General features: G+C 47.1%; 1 protein-coding gene across 2 annotated transcripts in view; it reads right to left on the bottom strand.

Moving 5' to 3' along the window:
• Positions 1–284: 284 nt before the first annotated feature.
• The window catches only part of VDR (vitamin D receptor), a 621,180-nt gene continuing 594,527 nt past the window's right edge, over positions 285–26,937 (bottom strand). Inside the window, exon 9 of one of the 2 annotated variants that reach the window (XM_069653184.1) lies at positions 285–1,890. In XM_069653184.1, the coding sequence (XP_069509285.1) occupies positions 1,631–1,890 (260 nt within the window). In that variant the 3' untranslated portion in view covers positions 285–1,630. The remainder of the gene's footprint in view (positions 1,891–26,937) is intronic. The other variant, XM_069653183.1, reaches the window with a different exon arrangement.

Below are 26,937 nucleotides of genomic sequence, written 5' to 3'. Positions count from 1 at the left end.
ATGGCTCGAACACAGGGTGCGAGGGGGCTTACAAGGAGGGGTGGTAGCTGCAAGGGGTGCACAGGCGGGAGGCCAAAAACAAGAAATGATTTTTAAAGAAATGGGAAGTAGTCTTTGGAAATGTAAAGTTGTGAAGGTTGTCACCAGACTATCTACTGTGCAGTGCAAAAAAACAAAAGAAAACAAGAAAGTGGACCCGAGAGAGTGTTCTTAGTATAGACTGCTGTTTACAGAATCTGACAAACATTGGTCTTACTGAGTAAAAAAAAAATAATACATCAGAATTAGATAAGCAAAGTGTAATGAGTTCCCCAAACCTGATGCTACAAACAAAGCACAGAGCCCCAAAGACTCATTTTTGCATTAATTTTACGTTACTCCTTTTGTGTATCACAACTGGAACAAAAAATACTTTCAAACAATGAGAACAATACAAATTGCAACTGGACCCTGTACACTTTTTTCAATGGTAGTCAAAACACACAAACATTCCTATTTAGTCTAACATTCTTGTTTGGCAAAACCGTGGACCTCTGTGCATCTCTTAAAACGGTGCCACGTCTTTTTGTTTTGTTCCTCCACAGACTACAGTCTGGTTATCCCGGATAGATACACAATGCAAACAATTTTCAGACCACTGCCATTGTGACTGGTGCAGTATATAAGCCTTAGAACATTACATGCCCATTCAAAGCTTGTGGTCTCATGAATGGTGCAATACACCACTGGCGTGGGAACCAAGTTAAGTTTTATGAAAAAGCCTTTAATAAAGGAAAACACAAAAGGCTTGTAAGAGATGTTTGGCACATACTTCTTGCAGGGAAATCCAAATGAATTCTCTAGTCAAAAGTTGCATTCAGGCATATAGCTAACCACATGCAGCCTAACTGTATAACAAAGGGAGCATTTAACAAAAACAGTGTAAACATGGTTTCTTAAGCAAAAATGTACCATTTAAATTCTATTTATAAACTCTCAGTTTTAGCTGTTACAACTATTTTAAATCTGAATCATGTGTGCCAATTTCTAGAATAAAAATAGATTTCCACTAATTAATTCTGAATCTTTAAAAGAGCTATAGTTAAGTCAAAAATAATGCTGAAAATGTACCACATTATCAAATTTCCATACACAAGGAGAAAAGCATGATCTCACAAGTTGTGCAACAGAGCTGTGACTCGAGTAGCTGTGGTCAGGTGGTGCTGTGTTATCACTAGCTCCTAGATTATCATCAGATTATGCAAGTGCACTGTATGACAAAGAGAACTGGTTTATAGTTCTTCAAACAACATCTTAAATATATTGATCAGTAGGACTCTAACACAAACAAGGCACTACACCAAAACAAGGCACGGCTGTACATGTGTGTAGCTGTTTGCCAATCAGAAAAATGCAGGCAGCTTTCTCAGCAGTGGATTAGAGCCCACTGCTAAATCAACTTGCACGATATTCTAGGCCTGTATTGTACTGTTCCACATGAAATGGATTCTCTTGAATATCTTCTGAAGCATTCTCTTTCGTGGCAGCAGGCACAAAGGAAAGGTAGACAATCTTGCCTTAATTTCTCTTAATACAATGTATCCAAATTGTTTACGTTCTCTAGTTTGATGTGATCAGTAGAACCTCCAAATCAAGAGATTTCATTTCCAAAAACCTCCAACACCAGAGGGGTAAGTAGCATGCTGTGCTCTGGCTGGAAAGAGAGGAATCGATACTGCTTTGAATGTTCTTCATTCAGACTCCGCAGGTCCGCCAACTTCTGAATCATTTTGGCATACAGTAACCGGTTTCCTGGTGGTGGATGTTTGCACATGATGTATGTCTGCAGAACATCAGAGAGGCGGTCCTGGATTGATTCCACCAAAGCAGTATCCAAAACTCCAGGGCGATCTACACAAAAGAACAAAGAATGAATACACAATCACAAACACACAAACATATATATGTATACATATATGTACACCCAGGAATAGCATCTCTCTGGCTTGCATGTTTTTAGAGTGACAGGTCTGCATAGGCTGCCATCTAGTGGTTGGTCCGGAGTAGCAGGGAGTTGCTTTCACACTAGCCTTCTTGTAAGTGTACTCATGATTCTTCGTGCATGGACGTTCCCAAATTGTTTATTTTTCTGACATGGCATTACGTGTGATTGGAGTAATTAATGAGTATGTGTACTTCAGCAACCAGTAGGGAGGAATGATGGGCGCATGTGACCCTAAACAGATACAAGCCACAGAAAGACAAATACTGGGCAAGTAATGTAGGCTTTCTGAAGCTTGTGAGTTATATTTCAACTCACATGATTTGCATAGACTGGCAAGCAGTACCATAGGAGTTAGTTTGTGAGCTAAAGTAACAGTTGAAATTACATGCTTAAATACAGCCTACCTCAGCTGTGAGTCTGATCATGTTTATGTATCTAAATAACAGTGTTGTGAGAACATATGCACTTAACTCCAAGTGGCTGCTTTGCAAATCACCCATGGGACGTTTTCAATGAAAGCTAAAGTTGCCCCTATACTCCGAGCGCAGTGTGATTTCGGAATGAGAAGTGGGGGATTATGTACCAGTGTGTAAAAGAGTTGATTACAGCATACAATCCACATTGCAATGGTTGATTTAATGACTCTACAGCCCTCCCTCCCTGTGGCGCACAAAACAAACAAACTGTTTTTTTTGCAGAGACTTTGCTTCCTCTGAATTAGAACGTTACTGCCTTGCACACGACAATAGTGTAAAGTGCCTTTCCACTTTTGTTTTTGGGTCTTGGAAGAATATGGCCAATTCTATAGAGTTTTGTGTAAATACCAGCCATTTGATAATTCCTCTCACTATTTGATTACACTGGATATAGTTTCATTGTATACGAATATACCACAGAGAGCGACGCTTGATACCATTGAAGAAATACTTCTGGCTCGGACTGACAATGATCCAGTTCCTACATCCTTTATACTTTGGTGCCTTGAAATGGCACTAACTCAAAACGTTTTTGAATTCCAGGGAGTCTATTACCAACAAATAGAGGGAACCGCAATGGGAGCCACTATGGCTCCCAGCGTGGCTAACCTCTATGTAGAATTCTTTGAGAAAGCATTTATCTATACCATGCACCCTTTTGTAACTAACCTTATTTCATGGGCTCGTTACATAGATGACATTGTCATATGGAAAGGCACCGTACAGGAAGCTAATGAATTCCTCATCTGGCTAAACCAATGCAATAGACACTTGCAGTTCACTTTGACTATTGATAATAATAGTATGAATTTTCTAGATTTAACTATTTTTCATCAAGGAGCTCTATTAGTCAAACCGTATCATAAAAGCACGGATAGAAATTCACTCCTCCATTATACTAGTCATCATGTCAAACATTTAAAAGATAATCTTCCATACAGCCAATTTCTAAGACTGAAAAGAAATAGTAGCCGAAAGGAAGCATATGAGACAGAAGCAAAGATACTCTCAGATAAACTTAAAGACAGAGACTATCCCAAGAAGCTAATACGAAAAGCAGCTAAACGAGCAACTAATAATCATTGAGAATCACTGTTGGAAGATAAAGATAAACCTCCAGAAGATCGAATTGTAAGTGTTAATACCTTTACAAATTTGAGTCTAACTATTACCAACATAGTTAGGAAACAATGGAAAATCTTTGATAAGGCTACAGTGCGAATTCCCTGCCCGCTTTTTGCCTATAGAAAGTCAACTAATATAGGGAACCACATCAGCAGTAGCAAACTCAAAACTATCCAGAAACAAAATGTTACACTTGCAGACAACTGGGGTTTAGGTCCTGTTAAAGGACACTATCCATGTGGACACTGCAGTGTGTTTAAATATACCACTAAGTCAAAAGAAATTGACATATGTCTAGAAAAGAAATGGCAACAGACCAATTTTTCAAATTGTAACACGGAATTCGTGTTATACATGATCATTTGCCCGTGTGGCAAAAGATACATAGGCAAGACTAATAGGAAAATCAAAACAAGAATTATTGAACATCGCAGTTGCATGAATAATAAAGTTCTAACAGCACCTATGTTCAAACACTTTGTGGACAATAGACACACTGCAGAAGATATTAAATGGACTGTCCTGTTCACAATGACTGGCTTAGACATCACAAAGAAAAAAACTTTAATTGAAAAAGAACAAAGATTAATATTTCTCACCAAAAGTGACAAGCTCAGGCTTAGTGAGGCCGTAGAATGGCACAATATCTAGCCAAAATTAGGCTGCATCCATCTGAGAATCCTGCACTTTAGTACCAAGATACATCATTTACTAGAATTAAATACACCTATCTTTTCATGATTATTCAGCCCCAATAGGATATGACTTGTTTTAGAAATAAAATGTTTGTCCGGAACATCCAAATAATTACTTTCAAGCAAGCTCGGTATCACTCTGTCATTACGACAGTATTGTTTATAGAGTAAGTTCCATTAACGCTCGAAACTTAGCATTAATTATACACAAACTGCGGGGACTTAGAGCTAATGAGTTCCACGAAATAATTAAGAGAGACTCGGGTTGGGTTGGACACTGAAAAAGGACCCAGATACCTATAAAAGGACCACTCAAGATGGCGGCCGCTATTCAGCAAACATTTGTTAAGTTACCTGATCGGCAGCAAGTCGACAGCATTCTCAGCGGTAGATTTCTGCCGCTAGACTTCAACACTAGAGGTAAGGACTCTAATCAAGACAAAACGGGGGGTGTTTTTCGAAATCAAATACACAAAGTTGTAAACATTTCAAAGATTGAGAGATCAGCATATCTATAACCCGTTAAACCCAGCCCTTCCCTCTCTGTTTATACTTAGATCCTTAACACAGTGGACGTGCGGAAATAATAACCCTACTCCAGATCGAAGGCCAGTTTCATTTTCCCTCATTATCAGAGCGACACATGTTGGATAGGTAAGAGAATTTATACGATATCAGGATATTAAACTAATTTATCAGTCTTAATACTCTGCAATTTACTAATGTAGAACTATTTTTTAACCTTTTTGAATTGCGGCTAGGCTGTTAAACAGAGAAAATGAATATCAACGCACAAGCTAGATACTTCGAAGCCTATTGATCTCTAAACAATCTAAAGACTACGACGAAGGAGAATTGAGAATCCTACTACTCGCTACAGGTATTTATATCTCCTGTAGTTTGCGTTATATACATTATTGTTTAGACTTAAAATTAATCCGAATGGATAAGCGAGTTACTGTGTTCCCCATGTCGGCCCCAAGTGAGTCCAAAACACTCAGGATTTGATAAACAAAATATTTGCTTTACAGGTGAACTATCTCTACAAATAGAGGGATTTTCGACCCAAGAGAAGATATTCCTTGCTATTCTCAAGGCTGCTTCTTCAATATTCTCCACAGAACAAACCAGGTATACTTACCCCTAGGCTTGTTCTCGACTAGTGGTTGTCTATAAGAGATCCCTATTAAGCATTTAGAGCTTATCTTCTCTTTCTTGTTGTTGTTTTTCAACAGTTACAACGGTTACTGTATGAAGAAATCTACAGCTACACTGTTTTACAAGGCGCTGTAGTAATTCTCCAGCAATATACATTAATATTATATCTTGTATTTGGCTTTGTAAAATAAGTGACACTACTCCTGACGAAGGTCCCGTTAACAACTTATAGAGGACTGAAACATGTTGAGCATACGACAATGATTTACGCCTTTTACCATTAAGAATAGTTACATGTCAATTATTTGATGAATGTGTTGAAGAGATGTTAATCTAAACCTATCAAACCGGACAGATCCTCGATCAATTAGGATCGAAGCCAAGTTTAAAAAGGCTGTGCTTGTCACAATTCACAATTAGTATTTTTGATAGTGTTTTATAATGTTGAAGTTTTTATAACTTGTATTTTTAATGATTTAATAAACTATGAATTTGATTATTTACAGAACAGTTATGTGTTTAATGTTGACAACTGTTGAATAGAGCTCTCGATCTCCTGTTTACACAAAATTCTACTACCCATTATAAGGTAGAGCTTCCACCTCGGTGGTCAATATGGGATTCCCTCTTAAATTCAGTATAATTCTATAGAGTGACATCAAATTTTGAAATGAATTTTGGATGAGTTCTAAACCTTATTTGTGTGTATTATCACAAAAAGATTGCCAACAGTTTGCATACATTTCTTATCGATGATGCGATCATTAAGAGCAAGCCACTTTGTAAGTAAGGTCCTTTAGACATGCATTGTGCATCAGCTCGAAAAGGGGAACCACAAGCCTATATAGTACTGTGTTCAGATCCCAGCCTGGCAATGGGTATGCCATGGGTTGGCGCATGCGTTTTGCACCTTCCATGAAGGCTTTGCCCACTGATAGCTTCCACCAAGACATTTTATGGTGTGAGGTGGTACGTAGTGCTAGAGCTACTAATAGCACTATGTCCACTAACTTAGAGCCAAAAAGGATGCAGGCGACAATGCCTGCAGGTGAGCAATCAATTGGATATCAGCTTCCTTTCGCACTTCCTTAAAAAAAAATAACCATTTATTGAAATTGTACTGTTTTTGCCATCATGAGGAATGTAACATTGCGACAGGCTTAAATGACCAAACTCTAGGACCTCAGGGGCCAGGCTGCCAAGTTCGTAGATTGTGGTAGGTTATCTGTAGATTCTGTTGAGACAACAGAGTGTGTACTGGATGAAATTTGATTGGTAGTTGAAGAGACAAGTGTGGGTCGTGAGGCTACCACATTTGTGCCCACATCCCAGCGATGTGGGTTAGTGTCAAGTTATCCAGGAGCAGCTTGAGGATTATTTGATGAAGACTGATGGTCATCTTGGGGTTTGTGCAGCACTTTCCCCGTTATGAGAATCATCCAGATATTGCTTTAAGTTACATACCTGTAACTATTGTTCTCCAGCATGGGTCTGGCATGGATTCACATGCTCATGAATATTGTGGGTCGTCAGACTGAGAATCCACAGTAAAAAAATAAAAAATAAATTTTGACTCACTTTAAAAATGTATTTCTCCTCTAAACCAATCACTGTGCTCTGGATCATACTACCCCCATCCAATGACAGTCCTCTCTCTAAACTCCACCCCTGGTGGCATCTTCAGATTTGTTAAGCACGTAAAGTGGCAGTATGAACCAAGAAGGTGAAGGCGGGAGGTTTCACATGTAAATCCATGACAGACCCATGATGGAGAACAATAGTTACAGGTAAGTAACTTAAACCTTCTCCAGCATGGGGTCTCGCATGGATTCACATGCAATTACACAGCAGTACATATACACAACCACAGGAGGTGGGAAGGCTCAACAGAAGCAATAACACTCACTTTTGGAACAGACTCATCTCAAACAGGTTGAGTAGCACCGCTTGGCCGACTCGGGATTCCTGCCTGGAATCCCTGTCGATGCAGTAGAACCTCGTGAAGGTGTGCGTGGACCTCCACGTAGCAGCCCTAGAGATGACAAGGAGGGGCACACCAGGGAGAAACGCCATCCTTGTTACGATGGCTCTGGTGACAGTGCATGATGCAGCCAGAGAGCCACCTGGAGATGGACGCTTTCGACAAGACTTTTCCTTCATTTACAGTTCCAAAGTTGACGAACAACTGAGGTCTTCCGAAATTTTGTTCATGCCACATAGAACTTCAAGGCACGAGCAGCATCCAGCAATTGCAAGGCCCTTTCCGTTGGCAACAACGTATTTGGAAAGAAGACACACAACACCAAAGGTTCGTTGAGGTTGAATTCCGGCAGCACCTTTGGCATAAAGCTTGGAAAGACAAGTACAGCTCTTTGCAAGAAAGGGCCTGAATCTCCCCGGACCACCTGGCTGAGGTGATAGCCACGAGGAACGCCGTCTTCCACGCGAGAAACTTGAGCTGAGCCTGATACATAGGTTTGAAGGGCACTCCGCTGAGTTTAGTTAGAACAACATTGAGCTCCCAAGCCGGGGCAGGAGCCTTCAATGGAGGGAAAGTCCTGAAGAGCTCTTTAAGGAATTCCTTGACGAGATTGAGACCACAGTGAAGGTCTGCCTGGAGACCTTGTGAACCTGGATATGGAGGTGTAAGCCAGTCCCGCTTTGGCCAAGGAAAGCAAGCATACAGAGGTTGCTGAACCGTGACACGCAGAGGGGTAATCCTCCGAGTCTGGCACCACACAGAGAAGCGTTTCCATTTACGTCTGTAGCACTTCAACATTGATGAGGCTCTGGCCCTGGCCAGGATGTCCTTACATTCAGCGGCTAAAGCATAACCTCCAAACTCTAGGGCTGCCGGAGCCATGTCCTCAGGTTCGGAGACTCGGGGTCGTGATGCAGAATCGCCCCCCTTTTCTGGAATGAAGGTCCAGGGACAGCAGTAGCTTGATGGACAGGGCCATGGATAGGTGCAGAAGTCCGGATGCAAGATCTGTCTTGGCCATGCAGGGGCGACTAGCATCATCCTGCAGTGGCACTGTTCAAGTGTGTTTATCACACGTAAGAGGAGAGGAAACAGAGGAAAAAGTGCATAGGAACTGTCCCTCCCACGGGAACAAGAACGTGTCGCAAAAGCTCCTCGGTTGAGGGAACCTGCTGGCGAACCTCTGGTACTTGGTGTTCGCCGCCATCGCGAAGAGATCAATCTGGGGTCGTCCCCATTTGTCGAACAGCAGATCCACCGGGTCATGGCGAAGCTCCGACTCGTGGCAAGAAGTCAGTTCACGGCTGAGTGCGTCTGCAATGGTGTTCTTGACCCCTGCCAGGTGAAACAGAAAGAGGAACATGCCTTGACGAATGGGCCACTGCCACAATTCCTGGGCATCTTTGGAGAGTGCCGGAGACCAGACCCTCCCTATTTCAAGATGTAGAACATGGTCGTGGTGTTGTCTGTGAAGATCCTCACTACCTTGTCTTTCAATGACGACAGAAAAGAATTGAGGGCCCAGAATACGGCCCGAAGTTCCAGGACGTTTATGTGTAGGTACTTTTCCTTCGGTTGCCAGAGGCCTGTCCGGTGTGCGCTACCCATCCCTCTAGAGAGGCGTCCGTGGTGACCATCTTCTAGTAAGGAGGAACCTGAAACTGAGCTCCCTGGACGAGATGCTGCTGAACACCCCACCACTGTATCGCCCTACAAAACTCTTCGTTGATAGAGATATTGTCCGTAAAGTTCACTGATACTTGCGTCCACCTAGCAGAGAGTCTGCAGAGGCGAACAAAGTGTATGCAGGAGGACATCATGCCCAGAAGCGACTTGATGGATTGCATCATCGCTGCCTTGGCTGGTTTTCACCCTCTCCTCTGAGGGAGATGCCAAGCACATCAATGTGATGAGTCGTGCACCTAGGAACAGAGCGCCCCGAGATCGCTTCAAGCAAGACTTTGGATAGTTTATGGAGAACCCCAGCTCTGTCAGTAGACTTGCCAGGGACGGCGAGCGGGCACACACCAGCCAGTCATCCAGGTAGGTGTATACTTGGATGCCTTGCAGTTAAAGATGTGCCACAACCGGGGCCAGGTACTTCATAAAAACACCCTTGGGCCGATTTCCAGCCAAAAGGCAGAGCCTTGAACTGATTATGCCTACCCTGAACCACGCATTGAATGTGCAGTAGTTTTTGTGAATGGGGATGTGGAAATAGGAATCCTCCAGGTCCAACGACGTCAGAAAATCTCCCTGTTCCAGCTGGCCAAGCATGTGCTGCAACGTGACCATGTAGAACTTTTGAGACATTAAGTACTTGTTGAGACGACGTAGATCCAGAATCGGCCTCCAACCCCGTCTTCTGTTGAAAGTATCTGGAATATACTCCGCAGTCGCTGTGGGACAGGCTCCAATACTCCATTGCCCCTTTACGTAACATGGGCTGCACCTCCTGCAGCCCGTGTAGTTCTTGCGGCTGAAATGGAGGGATCCGCGGACACTTGCATTGGAACTCCAAGGTGTGCCCCTGTCCGAAAGCGCCAAGCACCCATCTATCCATGGTGATCTTTTCCCACGTGCTGACGAACTTTGCGAGATGGCCTCCCACTGGGGTGCGTAAGTGGGGGCCTGGAGCCACGGCTGGTTCAGGCAAGCTTGGGGGTGGAGGGGAGGGGGAGTGTTCTGTCTTGCGAACGGTGCCACCGCCGACCTCCGCTGCCTTGAGAGCGTCCCCTGTACGCTCGAGTGGAAGAGCGCGAGGGCTGCCTGTAAGGGGTACTATAACCCTTTGAAGATCTTTCCGGCTTTTCTCTGGAGGACCGAAAGGACGAGGATTTTCGCTGCTGCAAAGTTCCTAGACAATTTGCTGTCTCTGTGTCGGTCTTTATCGCCTTCAAAGACTCGTCGACCACCTTTCAGAAGAGGTTTTCCCCATCGAACGGCATATCCAGCACCTTTGTCTGAACGTTCTGGCTGAAGTTTGAAGCCTTTAACTAACCATGGTGGTACAGAGACACCCCGTTCCCCATCTGGCAAAACCCCAGGTCTGAGATGTCCACCGCCACTGTGATGGCGTGATCCAAGGCCACTTCACCTTCCTGAAAGAGTTCCAGTGCCTCAACCTTCTTCACTTTGGGAAGGAAGTCCAGGATAGGGCCCAGCTTGTACCAGAGTTCCCAGTCATAACGGGACAAAATGGCTAGGGTGTTCGCTGCCTTGATGGTAGAGGCTGATGTGTAAATTATCCTCTTGCCCATCGCATCGGCTTCTTCCCCTCCTGGTCCGGAGGTACCAGATGCGGCCGAGACCACAGAATCTGGTGAGGGCTGAGATCATAGACACCTGGGAGCCGAGTCGGGTACCCTGTACTTTTCCATTTGGTCAGGGCTGTACTTGGATTCTTCATTAGGGCTGGGCCCTCTTAGCAGAAGTCGTCCAGGAAGGGAACGGACAGGATGGTCTTCCTCCTCGATTGAGCCGCTGGTACAGGAAACCCTCCGTCATCTCGTCTGGGACTAACTGAAACAGTTCCGAGGCCCTCGAGAAAAGATCCACCTTTGTCCGGAGGGGAGGCCCTATGGGGCTCGTCTGCGTGCAGTGTCTCCCCGTCCGCCACAATGACATAGGTGTCCTCGTTGGTACCAGTATCTGTGGTATCTGTGTCCATGCCCATGCCCGTGTGTGGATCCGGAGCTCCGACAGGAGTCTTGTCATGACAAGGTGGTGGAGGGGTCGGATGATGCCGAGGACACGTGCCCCCCTTGGACTTTCTCTTCCGTGGGGAAGAGTTTACCCTCAGATGTTCGGGAGGTGTAGCCCTGATGGCTGCATCCTTTGCCGGATTTCAGTGACCAGTGTGTGCAGGGTGGATAGAATGTTCAGAGACACGCCCCTAGGTCTAGGTATACGGAGCCAACACAGTAGGATCCAGGCTAACGCGTCTCTTCTTCCGCACCAGGGACCGAGTGCCTCCAAGAGCAGCACCCCCTCATGAGGATCATTGTCCTTGTCAATACTAGAGTAGATCTGCTACGGTCTATCCTCAGTAGCCTGTCGGTGCGCATACTTGGGAGGCTCCACAGGTGGGACCGCTTCCCTCAGGACGCTGTTGGGCCGGAGCAGCCGCCTGGTCTCTCCCTGGCGGTGGTTCCTTGGTCATTGCTTCCGTAGCCATATCTTGCCTTGAGGACAAGGACACCCGCTGGGTGGCCGCCACTTCTTTCCTGGATCCGCTCTCTTTCAGAGCCACGGTGGATGTCGTTCACTTAGGTGACAAAGTGCTTGTGGCTGCCTTTGTCGACGGCACAGTCGTCGACTCAGTTGACTTTACTTTGGTTGAAGCCTTAGCTGGCTTCAACGAGTCCTCCATGGACCTTTCACTCATCAGACTATCCGCGAACACACATGGAGTTTGGAAAGGGTTAGCGACTTTCTCTTCGAAGGCGCATCTTTCCTTGGCAGGCTCACCGTGGAGGATGGTGATGGAGAAAGCCTTTTGTCCGGCTCGGGACCTGCCGCAGCGGTGAACCCACTGGAGCTAGCATTGCAGAGCTTGGCCTTCTCTTGGACCCCCGAACGTGGGGCGTCCTCAAAGGATTTCGACCTCCTCCCAGAGGGAGAACACTCCTTGGACCAGCCGATCCTGGATGAGGCTTGACCCTGCCCCGAGGCTGTGTCAGAGGTCTTGCTTGACTAGAGCCATGCCGACAGTCTGCAGTATCGGTCTTTCTTAGATTTCTTCAAGAAACCATGGCACACCTCGCATCCCTCCTCATCATGGTCCGGATGCAGGCAGTACAAGCATTTATGGTGTCGATCTTCTACGAAGACGTTTCTTAAACCACACTTCGCGCAGAGTTTGAAGAGGCTGCTGCCTTTCTTCTTCTCCGTAGCCATGTCTAAAGGGCGCGATGTAGGCCCCAAGGCCAGGCCTTCTCGTAACTTCGATGAGCCGACGGTGGATGAAGATCTTCGCCGGCAGGGGAACCCTGCTGCCGGTCTCTATCCTTCGTCGAAGACGATGAAGCAAAAATCGGCCAAATACTAACTATTTTGCAAACAGATTATGAAAAAACACGAAATTAACTCGGAGAGCAACTTGAGGACTCCCAACACTGAACCGTGCAGTAAATATCTGAAGTTGTAAACCAGGGGTGGAGCATAGGGAGAGGGCTGTCATTGGATGTGGGCAGTATGGCCCAGCAGACAGTGATTGGTTTAGAGGAGAAATACAGTTTTAAAGTGAAACATTTTACCAAGGATTCTCGGCCAGACGATGGAGAATATTCATGAGCATGTGAATCCATGCCAGACCCCATGCTGGAGAATTGGAAATCCATGCTGGCGAAGGTGCACCACCACTCTTGCAACACTTTTGTGAATACACAAGCCCAAAAGGAAAGAGTTTGAATTGATAATGGCGTTTATTCACATCGGAGGCCTTGACAATGGCCTATATGCATTTTTCACATCCAATGGCACCAAATAGTCTCCCTGCTTTAGCAGGAGGAATTACCTTTTGCAATGTGGTCATCTGAAACATTTGCAGTTCGGCAAACTTGTTGAACACAAGCGTAACACCAGTCTCAATGTTGTCTCTTTTGGAAACAGGAAGTAAACTGAGTAAATACCAGCTTTCCTCATGCTTTGTCGAGGACCTAGTGGGTCAAAGAGTAATAGGTTGCCTGACCACCCTAATGTGTACTGTTCCCACCTTACATAGGATGGTTGGGGGAAAGGTGTGGGACTGAATGTAAACCCTGTCAAGTCTTGCCAGAAATCTGGGCAAGTGAATGTAGGCTATCATATACTTACTTAACTATTGTTATGAGCTTGTCAATTAGGGTAGCTCATGTTTCTGTCTGAAAAGCAGCACCTTTTAACCATGTACGTTTCTTGACAATTGCAGCTCAGGCAAGCCGATGACCTGTAATATGGTCTGAAATCAACCCTGTATGATGTCAGCGAAGACCTCTATGTGAGCATCACTTACATCCCAATGTGCCATATTATATCTAACCTCTAACGCAGTAACACTAGCCACCCATATGCTCTAGTTGGCTGAAGTCACCATTTTACATGCTAAGGAACACATTGTTTTGCTCTGGCAGTTGTTACAACCAGAGAGTCAGGTGGGGAAGGCCCTGGATGTATCCAGGATCTGCAAGTGTGGGCTTCTACTGTTCTTTATTCTCAGATTTGTGGCTTTGGTGGATGCATGTTTAAAGTGAAGTGGTCATTTGTTTCTTTACAGAATTTTGAGGGAATGCAATGCGTCAGATGTGTGTGCTCTTCTACAGTGTCACTGATGTCTATCAGAGTCCTGTGTTGTAATGCCAAATCTAGCTGTCGTGGTTTAAAGCAGGGGTGTGTATGGAACGGAAATTACACTGCAGGGTTGATGATAATGAATGGACTGTTTCAACATAGATTGCTTAATCGGACTGTGATTTAGGTGTCTTAATCACTGTTGAGTGAGTCTTTTTTTGCCTTATTTTTCCAGGTGTTGGGGTCTTTCCCTTTTGAGCCCTCGAGGGGGGGAGAAGGTTCTGAGGAAAGCTGTCTGTCTACGGCAGTCTGAGGCATTTGGCATGCTCTCTGTGCGGTCTTGGTGCCTTGAGAGACATTTCAACCCCATGTCTGGACAGAGTCTTGTGCACTTTGTGGGTCAGTGCTTCAACCTTTGACTGGACAGTGCTATATTTTGGTCTTGGTTTGTTTAGCAGTCATGTGGTTGCCAGAAGAAGTGTCCCTAGGCTGGTTTATTAGCAGACTCATTGGAGCTTGGGACTAAGAGGGTGTCCCTATTTAACCCTCCTTCGATGACTATTTGGGGTTCACTTTGACCCCTTCCTTCTGTTCTTTGATCTTGCAAAACACATCAACGGCCGAATCTGTAGTCCAGTCTCAGCCTGCATCGCGTAGGCTGCACAACATTGAACTCTTTGCTCCTTAAGGGTTAAATTGCTTGCACACCAAACACTTGTCATCAGCATGGTCCTTTGCAAGGCAATTGTAACAAACACTATATTTGTCCTTCAAAGAGAAGTTACAAATAGCAGACAGGGGAGAATTTTACTTTAATTTTCTCGATTTGGGCACACAGAACAGAGGCAGTTTATCAATGTTGGTGTGTGGGGATTAGAAGGCTGTCTTGTCTAATATTTAAGTCCCTACCCCCACACTCCTTACTGTTGTAAGCAAAGGCTAGCTCACTGGCCACTTGATAAAATGGTCATTTGGTTTGTAGGAGTGGGAATTATGCGACCTTCTTGCTTCCAAGTATACAACTTAGCCATTTCAGGACCAGTTCAGAATGAACAGATCATCTAATGGGGAGCAGATGTTAAGAGATGAGATACCCTTGTTTTGTAAAGTGAGCACAGTTTTGTACAACAAACTCTGTTCGGGAGGTTCAAATCACACATGTCAACCCAAACAGAAGCAGAAAAAGCAGAGTATTCATTTGCAGGTGGTAGATCTCTTTCTTCTGCTGGGGCCTCCCCCTCTGGAATAGCCTCCCTGCCTCTCTGAAACTTGAGAACCATCTCCGGTTCCGGAAGCACCTCAAGACCTTCCTCTTTGCTACTGCTTTCACGCCTCCTCTCCCCTGCTGATCTCCTGGCTGAACCTGAAGCTGCACTGGTTACCTGTCTACCCTCTGATCTCGGGCCCAGGTCCCCTCCCCACCGGTTGCACACCTGCACTGCCCCCTGGCAACCCTTACACTCGGGGACTCTTTCAGTATCCCTACAGCCCCCTACCAGCACTTGCCACCAGCTGGCCGCACTTTTATGTATTTATTGTCTTATTTACCAACAGTTATCCTATGCACTGCACTTGACTGCCCCATCCCCTTCCCCCCGCACTTTTCCCCTCCCGACTCCCCTGCACTTGCGCAATCTCAATGTCACCTGGCATAGTAAGATCATTGTCTCTGTCCTCCCTCCGTTCCCCCTCCCTTGCCTCGTCGCGCCTTGAAACACTTGTGTATAGGTTTGTTATAAATGCCATATCATATCAGGGCATGTCTTTCAAAGGTCACTTGCATACAAGATTCATCTGCAGTTATCTGCATACATTATGGCATAATTTGTGGCTTACTGAAACAGTGGACTATAATCGGAGAGACAGTGCACATGACGTAAGGAGATTTGGCAGTTTGTGGACAAGCAAAAAAGTGTCTTAGTGTGAGGAATTACCATCTGGTAAGCGGGTAAAAGCCCTTGCTTTTTATTTATGTAAAATAATAAAATGAAATAACGAAAAAGGGTACCTGGCTAGGCCCCGATAAACCCAGGTGGGCGTACATTTTTAAATAATCCGAAAAATCAGGGTGAGAAATCCCACTCCCACTCCTCTTTGTACTCTACACAGGAAAAACAATCTCTTCAGATTTTATCAAAGTCCGAATGACTGGATTGTACTTACCTGTATTGTATACAAAACTAAAAAGTCAAGTGTCTTTGGGTACTGTCTTTCCATCTTTGAAAAATATTTTGTAAATTAAAATACTCATGGTCAAAATTCTTACTGACCTTGATAAAATATGAAGAGATTGTTTTTCCTGTGTAGGAGTACAACGAGGAGTGTGTGTGTGAGATTTCTGACCTGATTTTTCAGATTATTTAAAAACAATAAAATTATGCAGGCATTTCCTTTTCAGAACGGGTTGGCTTCTTCCCCAAACCTCATCCCTTTCATTAAACTCCATGCAAAAAAACATATTGTACTGTGCCCTGCTGTATCGGTACCGTGATCTGTGTTAGGGAGAATTCTCTGTAAGGCTAATTTCGCAAACCTAATGAGTCCCCCAGCAGCTTTGCTGGATTTTTTGGGGTTTCTTTTTTTCTCTGCTGCTAAGAGTGAGATTCTTTTGCTCCCACTCTTAGACATGATTTGAGGTGTTCCTTTAACTTTCCATGGCCCTCATTACGACCCTGGCGGAAATCGAAAAACGATGGCGGAAATGCAATACCGCCATCGAATAGCGCTCGGTGCGATTATGACCCGTCACCGTAAAGTACGATGCCATTAGCGACACCGTAGTGAACGCCAACGCTAACTGCACCAAGTACGCGCACGCGCGCCATGCCAAACCGTAACTACCACCATGGCGCAATGGTACGCGAATTCTGACCCTAGCGGACATGTACCTAACGCCATCAAGCATGGCGGAAAGTACCATTCCGCCATGGTGAGAAGTACGGCATCGCGAATCAACCGTAAACGGCCCTACTGAGTGCCTGTACACCACTCCCTGGCCACATTGCACAACTCCCCGTAGGTGCAATGAAGTCACACAATGCAACCAGTGAAATGTACAAGTCACCCATGCATGCCAACGAACAAATCAAACTAGGGGCTCCAAGTGCCTTGTGAGTGGCCATCCATATTTGCCATGGCACCATTGCCGCACTGATGCAGCACAGGCATGTGAAGGTTCAAGTACAGCAACATGAACTGAAATATGAGACAAACAAAAACAGGCCCCCCATCGCTTGACACCAGTGTAAGGCAACATCCAAAGCAGTATCCTGAGTGAGACTGCACCAGCCCTGTACTCCTGCCAGTAAACAAACCAACCATCCGCATAAGCATGTACCACACAAGTTGGCAGAGTGACTGAGCAGCCAGGCTCACCTCAAGAGGGGACAATGGGAGCTGCAGGGCACAGATGGCACGAATACAGAAGCTATTCCAATGGACATGACCTCAGTCTCCCTCCAAGAAACGCACGCAAACACAGGCACCTGTGACCAGCCATATTCTGATAATCACATCATTCCACCAATCCACCTGGCTGACCGGCATCTGTTACACAAAAGCTAATCCCCCGCCCATGAGCATGACATCATTAAAACAGTCATAATGGTAGCCCCTATCCCTGACCACACTGGGCTTCGTAGGCAAACGCGGCCAGTACAGTACCACGCAACTATAACCAGAAGCCGGAACCCAATGCAGATCTCCTCACAATACATCGCACCACAAATAGGAATATGCTACATTACTTGCAAAGAAGAACGCTACATGGTTAATATCAGAATAGAAATTTAATGCACCACAAAATCAGCAAGCCCATACAGCCATTAGGTCATGAACCACAAAATACATTTCATCATTGTGGGCTGCATCCGCAATAAATGACCAGCTTCTTCTTGTGTGACGCCCTGTTCCTCCATGGTACACAGGGGCTACATTCACGTTCAAAAAGGCAACATGGAAGCGCCTAGAACCGCAGGGCCGTCCCATTAGGTAGGCACTAATCCAGCTGAAGGGTCGAAATGTTGCTCCTAGCCACTAGAACTGCGTAAGGGCATGTGGCCCATTGTCGATCGTCCCATAAGATCGTAATGGTGCTCCACTGATTAACTCGAAGCAGCAGGTGTCGGGAGTAAAAGCCATCTGCAGGAGTGGCATACAGATGGCAGCGGCAAAAGGGGAGGAGATACCTGTCACCCAAATGAAATGAAAAAGAATAGTAGGCCATCAGAACTTGATTAGTCTTACTCACTTCAATCACCACACTAAATCCACAGCCATATGCATGCTAGCCCACTCCAAAGGATTATTCCCACCCAAAAATCACCTGCGAATCATAACTATGAAAATCGAGGTGAAAACACTATTACAAATGAGTGTTTGTGTGCATGCGTCTGTCAAACCAGAATCCATTCGATGGGATTAGTAACGTGCATAGACACAAGTGTCTGAAGGCGCGTCGAGACAGGGAGGGTTCAACAAGGGCAGATAGACGATGGTCCCACTATGGCAGCTCTGCATCACATAGCGCAGGGGAGGTGGATAGATCCCAAAAAGCCCTGTAAATGGCAAACTCTCCATCAAATCATCTGTCCATGCATCCATACATCATTCCCTCATCCCGGTATGAAAACGCCTGATTATTTACTCACATAACATGTGAATTTTCCATTGAGTCCGTGTGTAATGCAGTCAGCAAAATCCACTGTGCTCCAGGCAGGAATTCCAGTGTTGTGAAGTAACATGTATTTGGGAACGTCCTGCCTTATCGTCCACTACGCTATTGCGCATCCCATACTATTCATATCAATCATTGCATTCTCGCCATGGCCCCTGTCCCAAGGACATTAAACAATAGAACGTTATATTTGCAGTCAGACCTGTGGGCGTCTCCTCGCCGCTAGCTGAAGACCGAAAGCGCCGTCCTTCGAATTCTCCATTTGCAACATCACGTCGAAAAGGCATCTGTGACCGCTCGAAATCACAAATCCATCCATGTAGTGCGGCAATGTGTGAAAATGCAAAGTGGCTTCACTCACAAATGGGACGCCCCGCCCGTTGGTGAACCGCGGTACAGTGCTGCATGAGGGTCCACCGTTAATCGAGTACTACATTCCACTGACCCTTCACAAGTTTGTTCGCGACTGCAAAGATAGTATGTGAAACAATGGGACCATAGCAGAATGAACATGTGAACCAATATTCCACTGCCATCGGGATCAAATACATGATTGGAATAGCAAGATGCCATGCGTCGAATTGCAGCGTTGTGTGCGGGACGTGCTCGCCCAAAGGGGATTGCAGCTTGCGCAGGTGGAATGAATCACCACAGGTGGAGGCAATACAGCTTGAAAACACATAAATTGCACACCCAACCCCCTCCCACAACCACACCCACTCCAAAATGCTACCGGCAGGACTAGCGATGTTGGCCCTGGGGGACCTGATAGCACTGCAAGTACTCCAACTTCAAGAAGAAGACGAACACCAACTACTACAACAACCGGCCGCACAGAGGAGACGCAGGAGGAGGAGGAGGGCAAGGCAGGCCCAGCAAGGCCCGCCAGCACAGCCACTACCACCACGCAGGCAGCCCGCAATCCCACGCCTCCGAGCACATCCGTTCGACCTCACGGATGAGCAGATCCACATCCTCTACCGTTTGGACCGGGACACCATAACCGCCATTGTGGACATGACACAGGCTGACCTTGTCAGCATGATAGATAGCCCAACCGCCATTCCACCCCTACTGAAGGTGGTGTCTGTACTCCACTTCCTGGCCACAGGCACCTACCAGCACACAGTCGGACAGTTGCATGGCATTTCACAGCCATTGTTCTCACGGACACTATTGCAAGTGCTCGATGCCCTCCTGAAGCACGCAGACAACTACATCTCTCTACCACGCTCGGAGCAGGAAATTACGAACACAAAAGTGGGATTCCATGCACTTGGCGGCATACCGGGTTGCATTGGTGCCATCGACTGCACCCATGTGGAATTGGTCGTCCCACATGCCATGGAGGCCCAGTACCGCAACCGAAAACAATTTCATTCTCTGAATGTACAAATGGTGTGTGACTCCAACAGGATCATTACACATTGTTGTGCACGATTTCCAGGATCAACCCATGATTCTATGGTCTTGAGGAACTCTACAATACCACGCTACATGGAGCGACACGCAGGGAACAGATCCTGGCTACTCGGTGAGTCTCATTTCATGCATGATAATGCGGGGTATGTGATGCGGCAATGACCTGGCAGGAAGGGGGGGGGCCTACGTAGCAATGTCATTCCACAAACATCCTTTATTGTCCACATACAGGTGATGCCGGGTATCCACTGAAGAGATGGCTCCTTACACCACTCCGGAACCCACAGAACCAGCCTGAGGAGGACTACAACCATGCCCACTCACGTACCCGTGTAGTCATAGAACAGGCATTCGGCCTACTGAAGACTTGTTTCCGCTGCCTCAGCAGGTCTGGCGGGGCACTCCTGTACCGCCATGTGAAGGTTGCAAAGATGGTCATGGCATGTGTCATGCTACACAACATGTGCGTACGTAGAAATGTGCCCATGCCCCCTGACGCAGAACTGCAAGCACCTGAAGATGGTCATGATGAGGGTGGGGATGTGGCAGCACCTCAAGGAGTCTGCGAGGCACAGGAGGGCCGTGACATTCGTCAGCATCTCATAGATGCATGCTTCTAGCACTCACGCCTGGTGGCTGATACATGGACACGGGACTCGTGGCACTGTGTGTGTCTGGAACATGCTCAATATGGACTGTACGCCTATAAAGGCCTCGTACACAAAGATCAATGTCCACACATCTCATTGGATGATCGTGCATTGTTTATAGCATTTGTAAAATTATGTTACACACCCCATCGACCCGCCACCCAAGTGAGCCCAACACACCCCCTCCACCCTCCTACCCCCCCCCCGAACACCAGTGTCCGAAGATGCTCATAGTCAGTGGGCAGACGCTATTGCAAGCCCCCTCTCCGGGTATCAGGGGCACCCCTGCCTGTGGAGCGCAGGTTCCTCCCAGATCTACGTTGGGGGCTGCCCTGGACGGAACTTGCAACGGATGATGTCTCTGCCTGCTCACGTCCATGCATGTCCCTAAGGGTTTGTGAGAGCTCAGTGAGCACACGGCGCACAGCGGCAAGTTCAGCACATACGTCTTTGGACGTCGCATGCAGTTCCCCCCTCAGGCTCTCGGTGCTTCTCTCCATTTGTACTCTCAGGCTCTCGGTGCTTCTCTCCATTTGTACTCTCAGGCTCTCGGTGCTTCTCTCCATTTCTGCCCTAAGTGTCTCAGTTGATGTTTCTATGGCTGCCTTAGTAGCCCCACATTCATCAGCATGGTCCTTGAGGAGCGTGGCCAGTTGCTGCTGTTGCACGATCACCAGGTCGAGGGACTGTTGCCTCTGCTGTGCCATGGCCATTTGCGGTGGTGTCACAGAGGGGCTGGTCACCTCATGTTGCCTTGCCACAGGGCTTGTGGGGGATGGCCAGTCGTCGTCTTGTGGGTGCCCCTGCGTGGTATTCTCATGGTGTACGGGATGAAACAAACAGGGGGATTGAGACAGGTCATGGATGGATCTTATTTCGACATCCCCGTTTTCTGTGTCGGAGCATGCTGCCATTAATGCAGTGTCACCTATGGTGCTGCTGCCACCAGAAGCAGTGCCTTCTGTGGCATCCATTGGGGGGACCAGTGGTGGTGCTGACGTGGGCATGCTGGCTGCTGGGGTGCCTGTTGGAGTTCCCTCCTGTGTGCTGCCACTTGATTTGTGCTGCTGCCGTGTCTTGATGCGTGCAGCTGAGGTGGAGGGTCTTTGGCCGTTGGTCTTGGCCCTCTTTGCAGGTGTGCTGGTAGGGGTGTCCTGGAGCTCGTCGTTTGAATCAGACCCTGTGGTGGAGTAAAGGAGGGCGAGCGTTATTAATGGGTCTGTTGGAATTGGAATGGCAATGTATCACATGCATTGGGGTGGTACCTGAGGGTGATTTGGGTCAGGGCCTTGGAGGTGGTTTCATTTTTGTGTGGATTGAGGATGCAGTTGTTTTGCAGCCTGCAGTTAGGGTGTGCCTGCTGCACGTGTAGAGGGTGTTTTTAGGATTTTTAATTATTTATGTATTTAATGTGAGTTTTAAAGTGCGCTATCTGGCCGATGTATGTGGACGTTCTCCTGGACATGTGTTACTGTTGGACTATGTGGACACAAGGTACTTCACATGATTGGACATTGTGGATTTAGCATTGTTTAATTTGGCCCACCTACCTGATTCTTCGGATGTCTGCACTCCTTTCTCCATCCCTCCGACTCCCTCTATGCTTTCCATTCCAATGGTGGAGGCACAGATTTCTTCCCAGGGCGTCAACTTGATGGGTGATTCCGATCCTCCCCCGGTAGCTGTGGCAATGTTTCGGTTGGCAGAAAGTATGCTACGGACGCGGATCCGCAGGTCGTCCCATCGCTTTCTGCATTGCTGTGGGTTGCGGTCCCCACCGCACTTACCCGCTGTGCCACCAGGGCCCATATGGCCTTCTTGTTCGCAAGTGCCGTCCTGGTCATTTGCGTCGAGAAGACGACGGCAGCATTCTCCTGGAGGGTCTCTGTGAGCACGGTGAGTTCCTCACGGGAGAAGTGGACCTGCCGCTTGCGGTCGCACGCTTTTTTCGCAACTTTTCCCATTTTTATTGGTTTCACTAGGGTGGATGACGGGTTGGGATGTGTCTCAGGGTAGTATTTTTAATGGTTGTGTGGGAATTCTGATTTTATAGGTGAACGGCGTGCTGTTTCCCGTTCCGGGACCATGTTTTTACTTCCGTTTCCGTATATTTACGGTCACCGTACTTTCCAATTGCCGCTCATTACGGTGACCGCTAAGATGGGTGGCGGAATTGCACCTTGGGCGCCGTACGACGGCGGTGAGGGGCGTTTTGGGGTCATTTCCGCCATCGCGGACTTTGCACTTCCGCCATGGCGTAGTGCTCGTGCCCGATGGGTCGGAATTAGCCGCACTTTGCTCCGTCGTGCAATGGCGGAAACGCTATTTACGCTATGGCGGTCAGGTCAGTCACTTTCCGCCAGGGTCGTAATGAGGGCCCATGTGTTTTATGGGCCATGGGGTCTTTTACTCCATAGGGTCTCATGTGTTTTTTTGATGTGGGTTACACAGCACCCTCCGTGCCGTAACCCAGGGGTGTCGTAGTGACCCCCCAACATAGACTCCATACCCTGGGACTGACTACTGTCTCCCAGGGCATGTAATGTCACCATTGGCTTTGCTAGTCCCAAATTATGAACAGAAACCAGTACAAACCATCATATTGTGGACATACTGGTCGGGGCAATTTGATTGCCCCGGGGTCTGTTGTTCGAGGGGGCATGTCTCTGTCCCCCCTCATCGAGTTTTGGCTGGTGGCAGTGGATACTACTTTTTATATTCGACCGCGAATATATCTCTACGGGATATTCCCATTGTTCAAGGCTACCAACTTTAATTATTTATTTAATTTTTTTTGCCAGAACTCGATTCTAAAATGGCGTTTGTGTTCTCTTCTGTGACTCCAACCCAAGTCGAGCCCTTTGTTCCACCTTTTGGCGGGCTTCTCCACAGAAGCCTCCAAAAGTGGTGCCACTCTGTCTGGGTACCACAGGGGTTGTGGGAGGGGGTTTAGGCACCCTGGACTGAGTTACCTTGGTAACTCAAGTCGCACTCTTGTGTGATTGGCCCAAGTGGTGAGCCGGCCAGTTTGATTAACAGCTAGGCTGAGTGAATGGGGGTGTGCTGCATAAAAGCAGGGCTTTGGGGAGTGGAACTTCAGAAGTCGCCACAGGACCTAAGAATCCGGGGAGGGAGAAGCTGAGCCGACCTGCAACGACGACACCACTGGTGGAGCCCTGCCGAATCGTCTCACCACTTTTCCCGACGACAGAGGAGATCTCTAGTCCGGAGAGGAGTCTTTGACTGGTGGGGATAACCAGTTTTGCCTTCTTTTCACCTTCCTGGAGCATCTCGTGGCCGCCTTGCCCGTGCCAAGCACCCCGGCAACCGGAATACCACAGTCTACCACTACGGCGAAGAGAAGGGTAGTACCTTTTAACCGGGGAACTCTGCGGCTGGTTTCTTCCCTGGCAGTGCAACGACCTTCCTCTTTCCTCCACGGCGAGACCTCTTCTTCCTCTGGACGAAACACCGACTTGCACCTGCTGCCAGGAACAACTGCCCCCGCTCGAGCTTCCTTCACACTTAAGGTACTGTGTCCCGCCTGGCTTCCCTTGCGACAGATAGTTCGGGGTGACAGTAAAGCCTCGACTTTCTAACCTGGCCTGGCCTGGGACAACCTAGCTAACTTTGCCTGACTTTATTTTCATCCTTTTTGTACGAACTATCTACAAGACTCTTTGGGCATAACCCCACTGTGTGAACCTGGACCCCTTCTGCTTGCTCTCTCCAAGAGTGGGCCTTGCAATTGACTTCCTTGCTCTCCAGTAGAACTCTGCCTATCCTGCCTTACTGTGGTTCTTTGTAAAAGTATTGAAACTTGTGTGCTTCCTTAACTCTGCCTTTTTCCTCCCTTTCTTTACAACTCATTAGAGTGTCATCTTATGTTAAGCGCTCACCTCTGTCTGAAAATAAGTGGTGTTTCTCACTAAGACTTGTCTAATAAGTGAATAGGGTTGTATATATACGATAGTGACTGTGTGCTGAATTTACTTACATCGTTTTTGCTAGTGTAAATTACAAGTGTGTTTTTAAATAAATAATTATATACTTTTACACCAAAGCTCTGGTCAGTGTTTGTTTGTGCTACTGTGTCTCTGTACCTATCGTGTATACTCTGCATACTGCCTAACTCTTCTTGAGGGAAGTCTGACTGCTCAGCCACAGCTACCAAGTGAATCTGTGTGGTACAGACTGCTACCAAGTGGGTTTACTGCCAAATACCTGCAGTCTTAAATCTTTTGCAGTGGTCCCTAAGGGAACTGCACAGGTTTCTGCCTAACAATCTGTATAGCCTGCTCTCCAATGACAGAGCAAGTTGAACAGTCACATAAGCTCTGTTCGATAGCAAAATCACTGTAGTGCAGTAGCTGCATTTAAATCTTTACCTCTGTCCCAAAGCCATAATTATTATAAACTATTACCTGGTGGCAGGATAATCTGGAAGTATAAGCCATACCTATGTTTTAGTAAGTTGGCTGATAGTTTACATAATTATTAAAGGCATATCTAATTTGTACCAGACCAGCGAGAGCCCTGTGAGATCAGACCAGCTTTGAAACTATTTGGATTCCAGGCACCAAACTGCCTGTTTTCCTAGTGAATGGCACAAAAGGCAGGATGCATACCTTTGTTGACACACTGGGAGGTTGGTTAACTCCTCCCTGCCAGGACCAGTAGTTCCCAATAGGAGATCTCCTGGGTGTATAGTTTATAGATGCAATTCCATATCAAACGCCTGACTCTCACTAAGGGGTTGCGCATCTGAGAGCTTTTGAAGATACAGACTGAAAAAGGTGCCAAGTAAGGACAGTCAGTGAGCACAAGTATACTTGAGGAAGTGTCCTTGCATCTTCATTTTCCGTTTCCTTTTCACTCCTTGCTGCAACCTCCACTTCTTGAGGAAAAAGGCACTCTGTGTATGACATCAGGAGGAGAGGGTCACTTGTCTCAAGGCCAGGGATTGGATCCCTTAAATCAGGTTCTCTTTCATCCAACTCCTGTGGACCTTTACCTGTAAAAGAGGGGGTCTGTCACTTCTCATTTGATTTACTTAGGGATATTCAATGACAACAGGAATAATTAATGTGGAGCCTGTTGAGACAGTAGCTTTCCAAAGCCATCTGTCAGAGGTGAAGACAGGCATTCCAAGGCAGAGGAATGTCCTGCTCCCTACCAATCCACAGGGTACATTGGGGGTTACCTGCTGAGGACCAAAGCTTACCACTCTGCTAGCAAGACTCCCTAGGATGAAAAGCAGACAAAAAATACCTCACCTTGTCCTAGATGCCCCTGCAATAGACTGACAGCATGCAGATGTCCAAAGGAGCCAGATCGAACAAGTTACTTCCCTGTAACTGTTGTTCTCCATCATGGGTCTGGCATTGATTCACATGCACATGAATATTCCCCATTGTCAGGCTGGGAATCGTCGGTAAAGAAAAAAAATCAGTATCCGTTTCGTTTCTGATCTGTCTTTCTTAGTAGTAACCAATCACTGGTCTCTGGGTCATACTGCCCCCAGCCAATGACTGCCCTCTCCCTAAGCCCCTCCCCTGGCAGCCATCCTCAGATTTGGTAGCACGTAAAGTGGCAGTATGACTAAGTGAAGAGCCGCAGAGGGGTAGGAGGGAGGGTTTGCATGTGAATCCATGCCAGACCCATGCTGGAGAACAACAGTTACAGGTAAGTAACTTGTTCCTTCTCCAGCATGGGGTCTGGCATGGTTTCACATGCTCATGAATATAACAATACATAGCAGTACACACATGCGCAACCACGGGAGATGGCAAGGCTCAACATTAAGTACTACATAAACTCACCATTAAGCAACTCTTACCTCCTCACTAGGCCCACCTTCAGGCAAACAGGTTGCGCAGCACTGCTTGGCCGACCCTGGACTCCTCCCTGGAATCCCGGTCGACGCAGTAGAATCTCGTGAAGGTGAGCGTCGACCTCCACGTAGCAGCCCTGCAGATGTCCAGCAGGGGTACACCAGACAAGAATGCCGTGGTAGCAGCGATCGCTCTGGTCGAATGGGCTCTCGTACGGCCGGGCAGCGGTCGGTTTGCCAACCGGTGACAGTGCATGATGCAGCCGGAGAGCCATCTGGAAATGGAAGCCTTCGAGAGGACCTTCCCTTGGTTCACAGGTCCAAAGTTCACAAACAGTGGTGATGTCTTCCGAAAACTTCGTGCAAAGTCCTCTCGGACAGCGACGAAGGCGACAGGAAGAAAACTGGCAACATCAAGGGCTCTTTGAGATGGAAGTCCGACGGCACCTTGGGGATGAAGGAGGGGTGCGTCCTCAGCACCACCCTCGTCTCGTGAAAAGTCAAGTATGGAGGACTTGCAGGATAGGGCCTGGATCTCTCCCACTCACCGTGCGGAGGTGATGGCCACAAGAAATGCGGTTTTCCACGACAGGAACTTGAACGGTGCCGAATGCAGAGGCTCGAAAGGCACCCCCATGAGCCTGCTCAGCACCACGTTGAGCTCCCAC

Source organism: Ambystoma mexicanum, chromosome 3q, assembly GCF_040938575.1.
Source record: "Ambystoma mexicanum isolate Mex_15411 chromosome 3q, UKY_AmexF1_1, whole genome shotgun sequence".
Classification (NCBI taxonomy): Eukaryota; Metazoa; Chordata; class Amphibia; order Caudata; family Ambystomatidae; genus Ambystoma; species Ambystoma mexicanum.
This window is presented reverse-complemented; position numbering and strand designations above follow the sequence as displayed.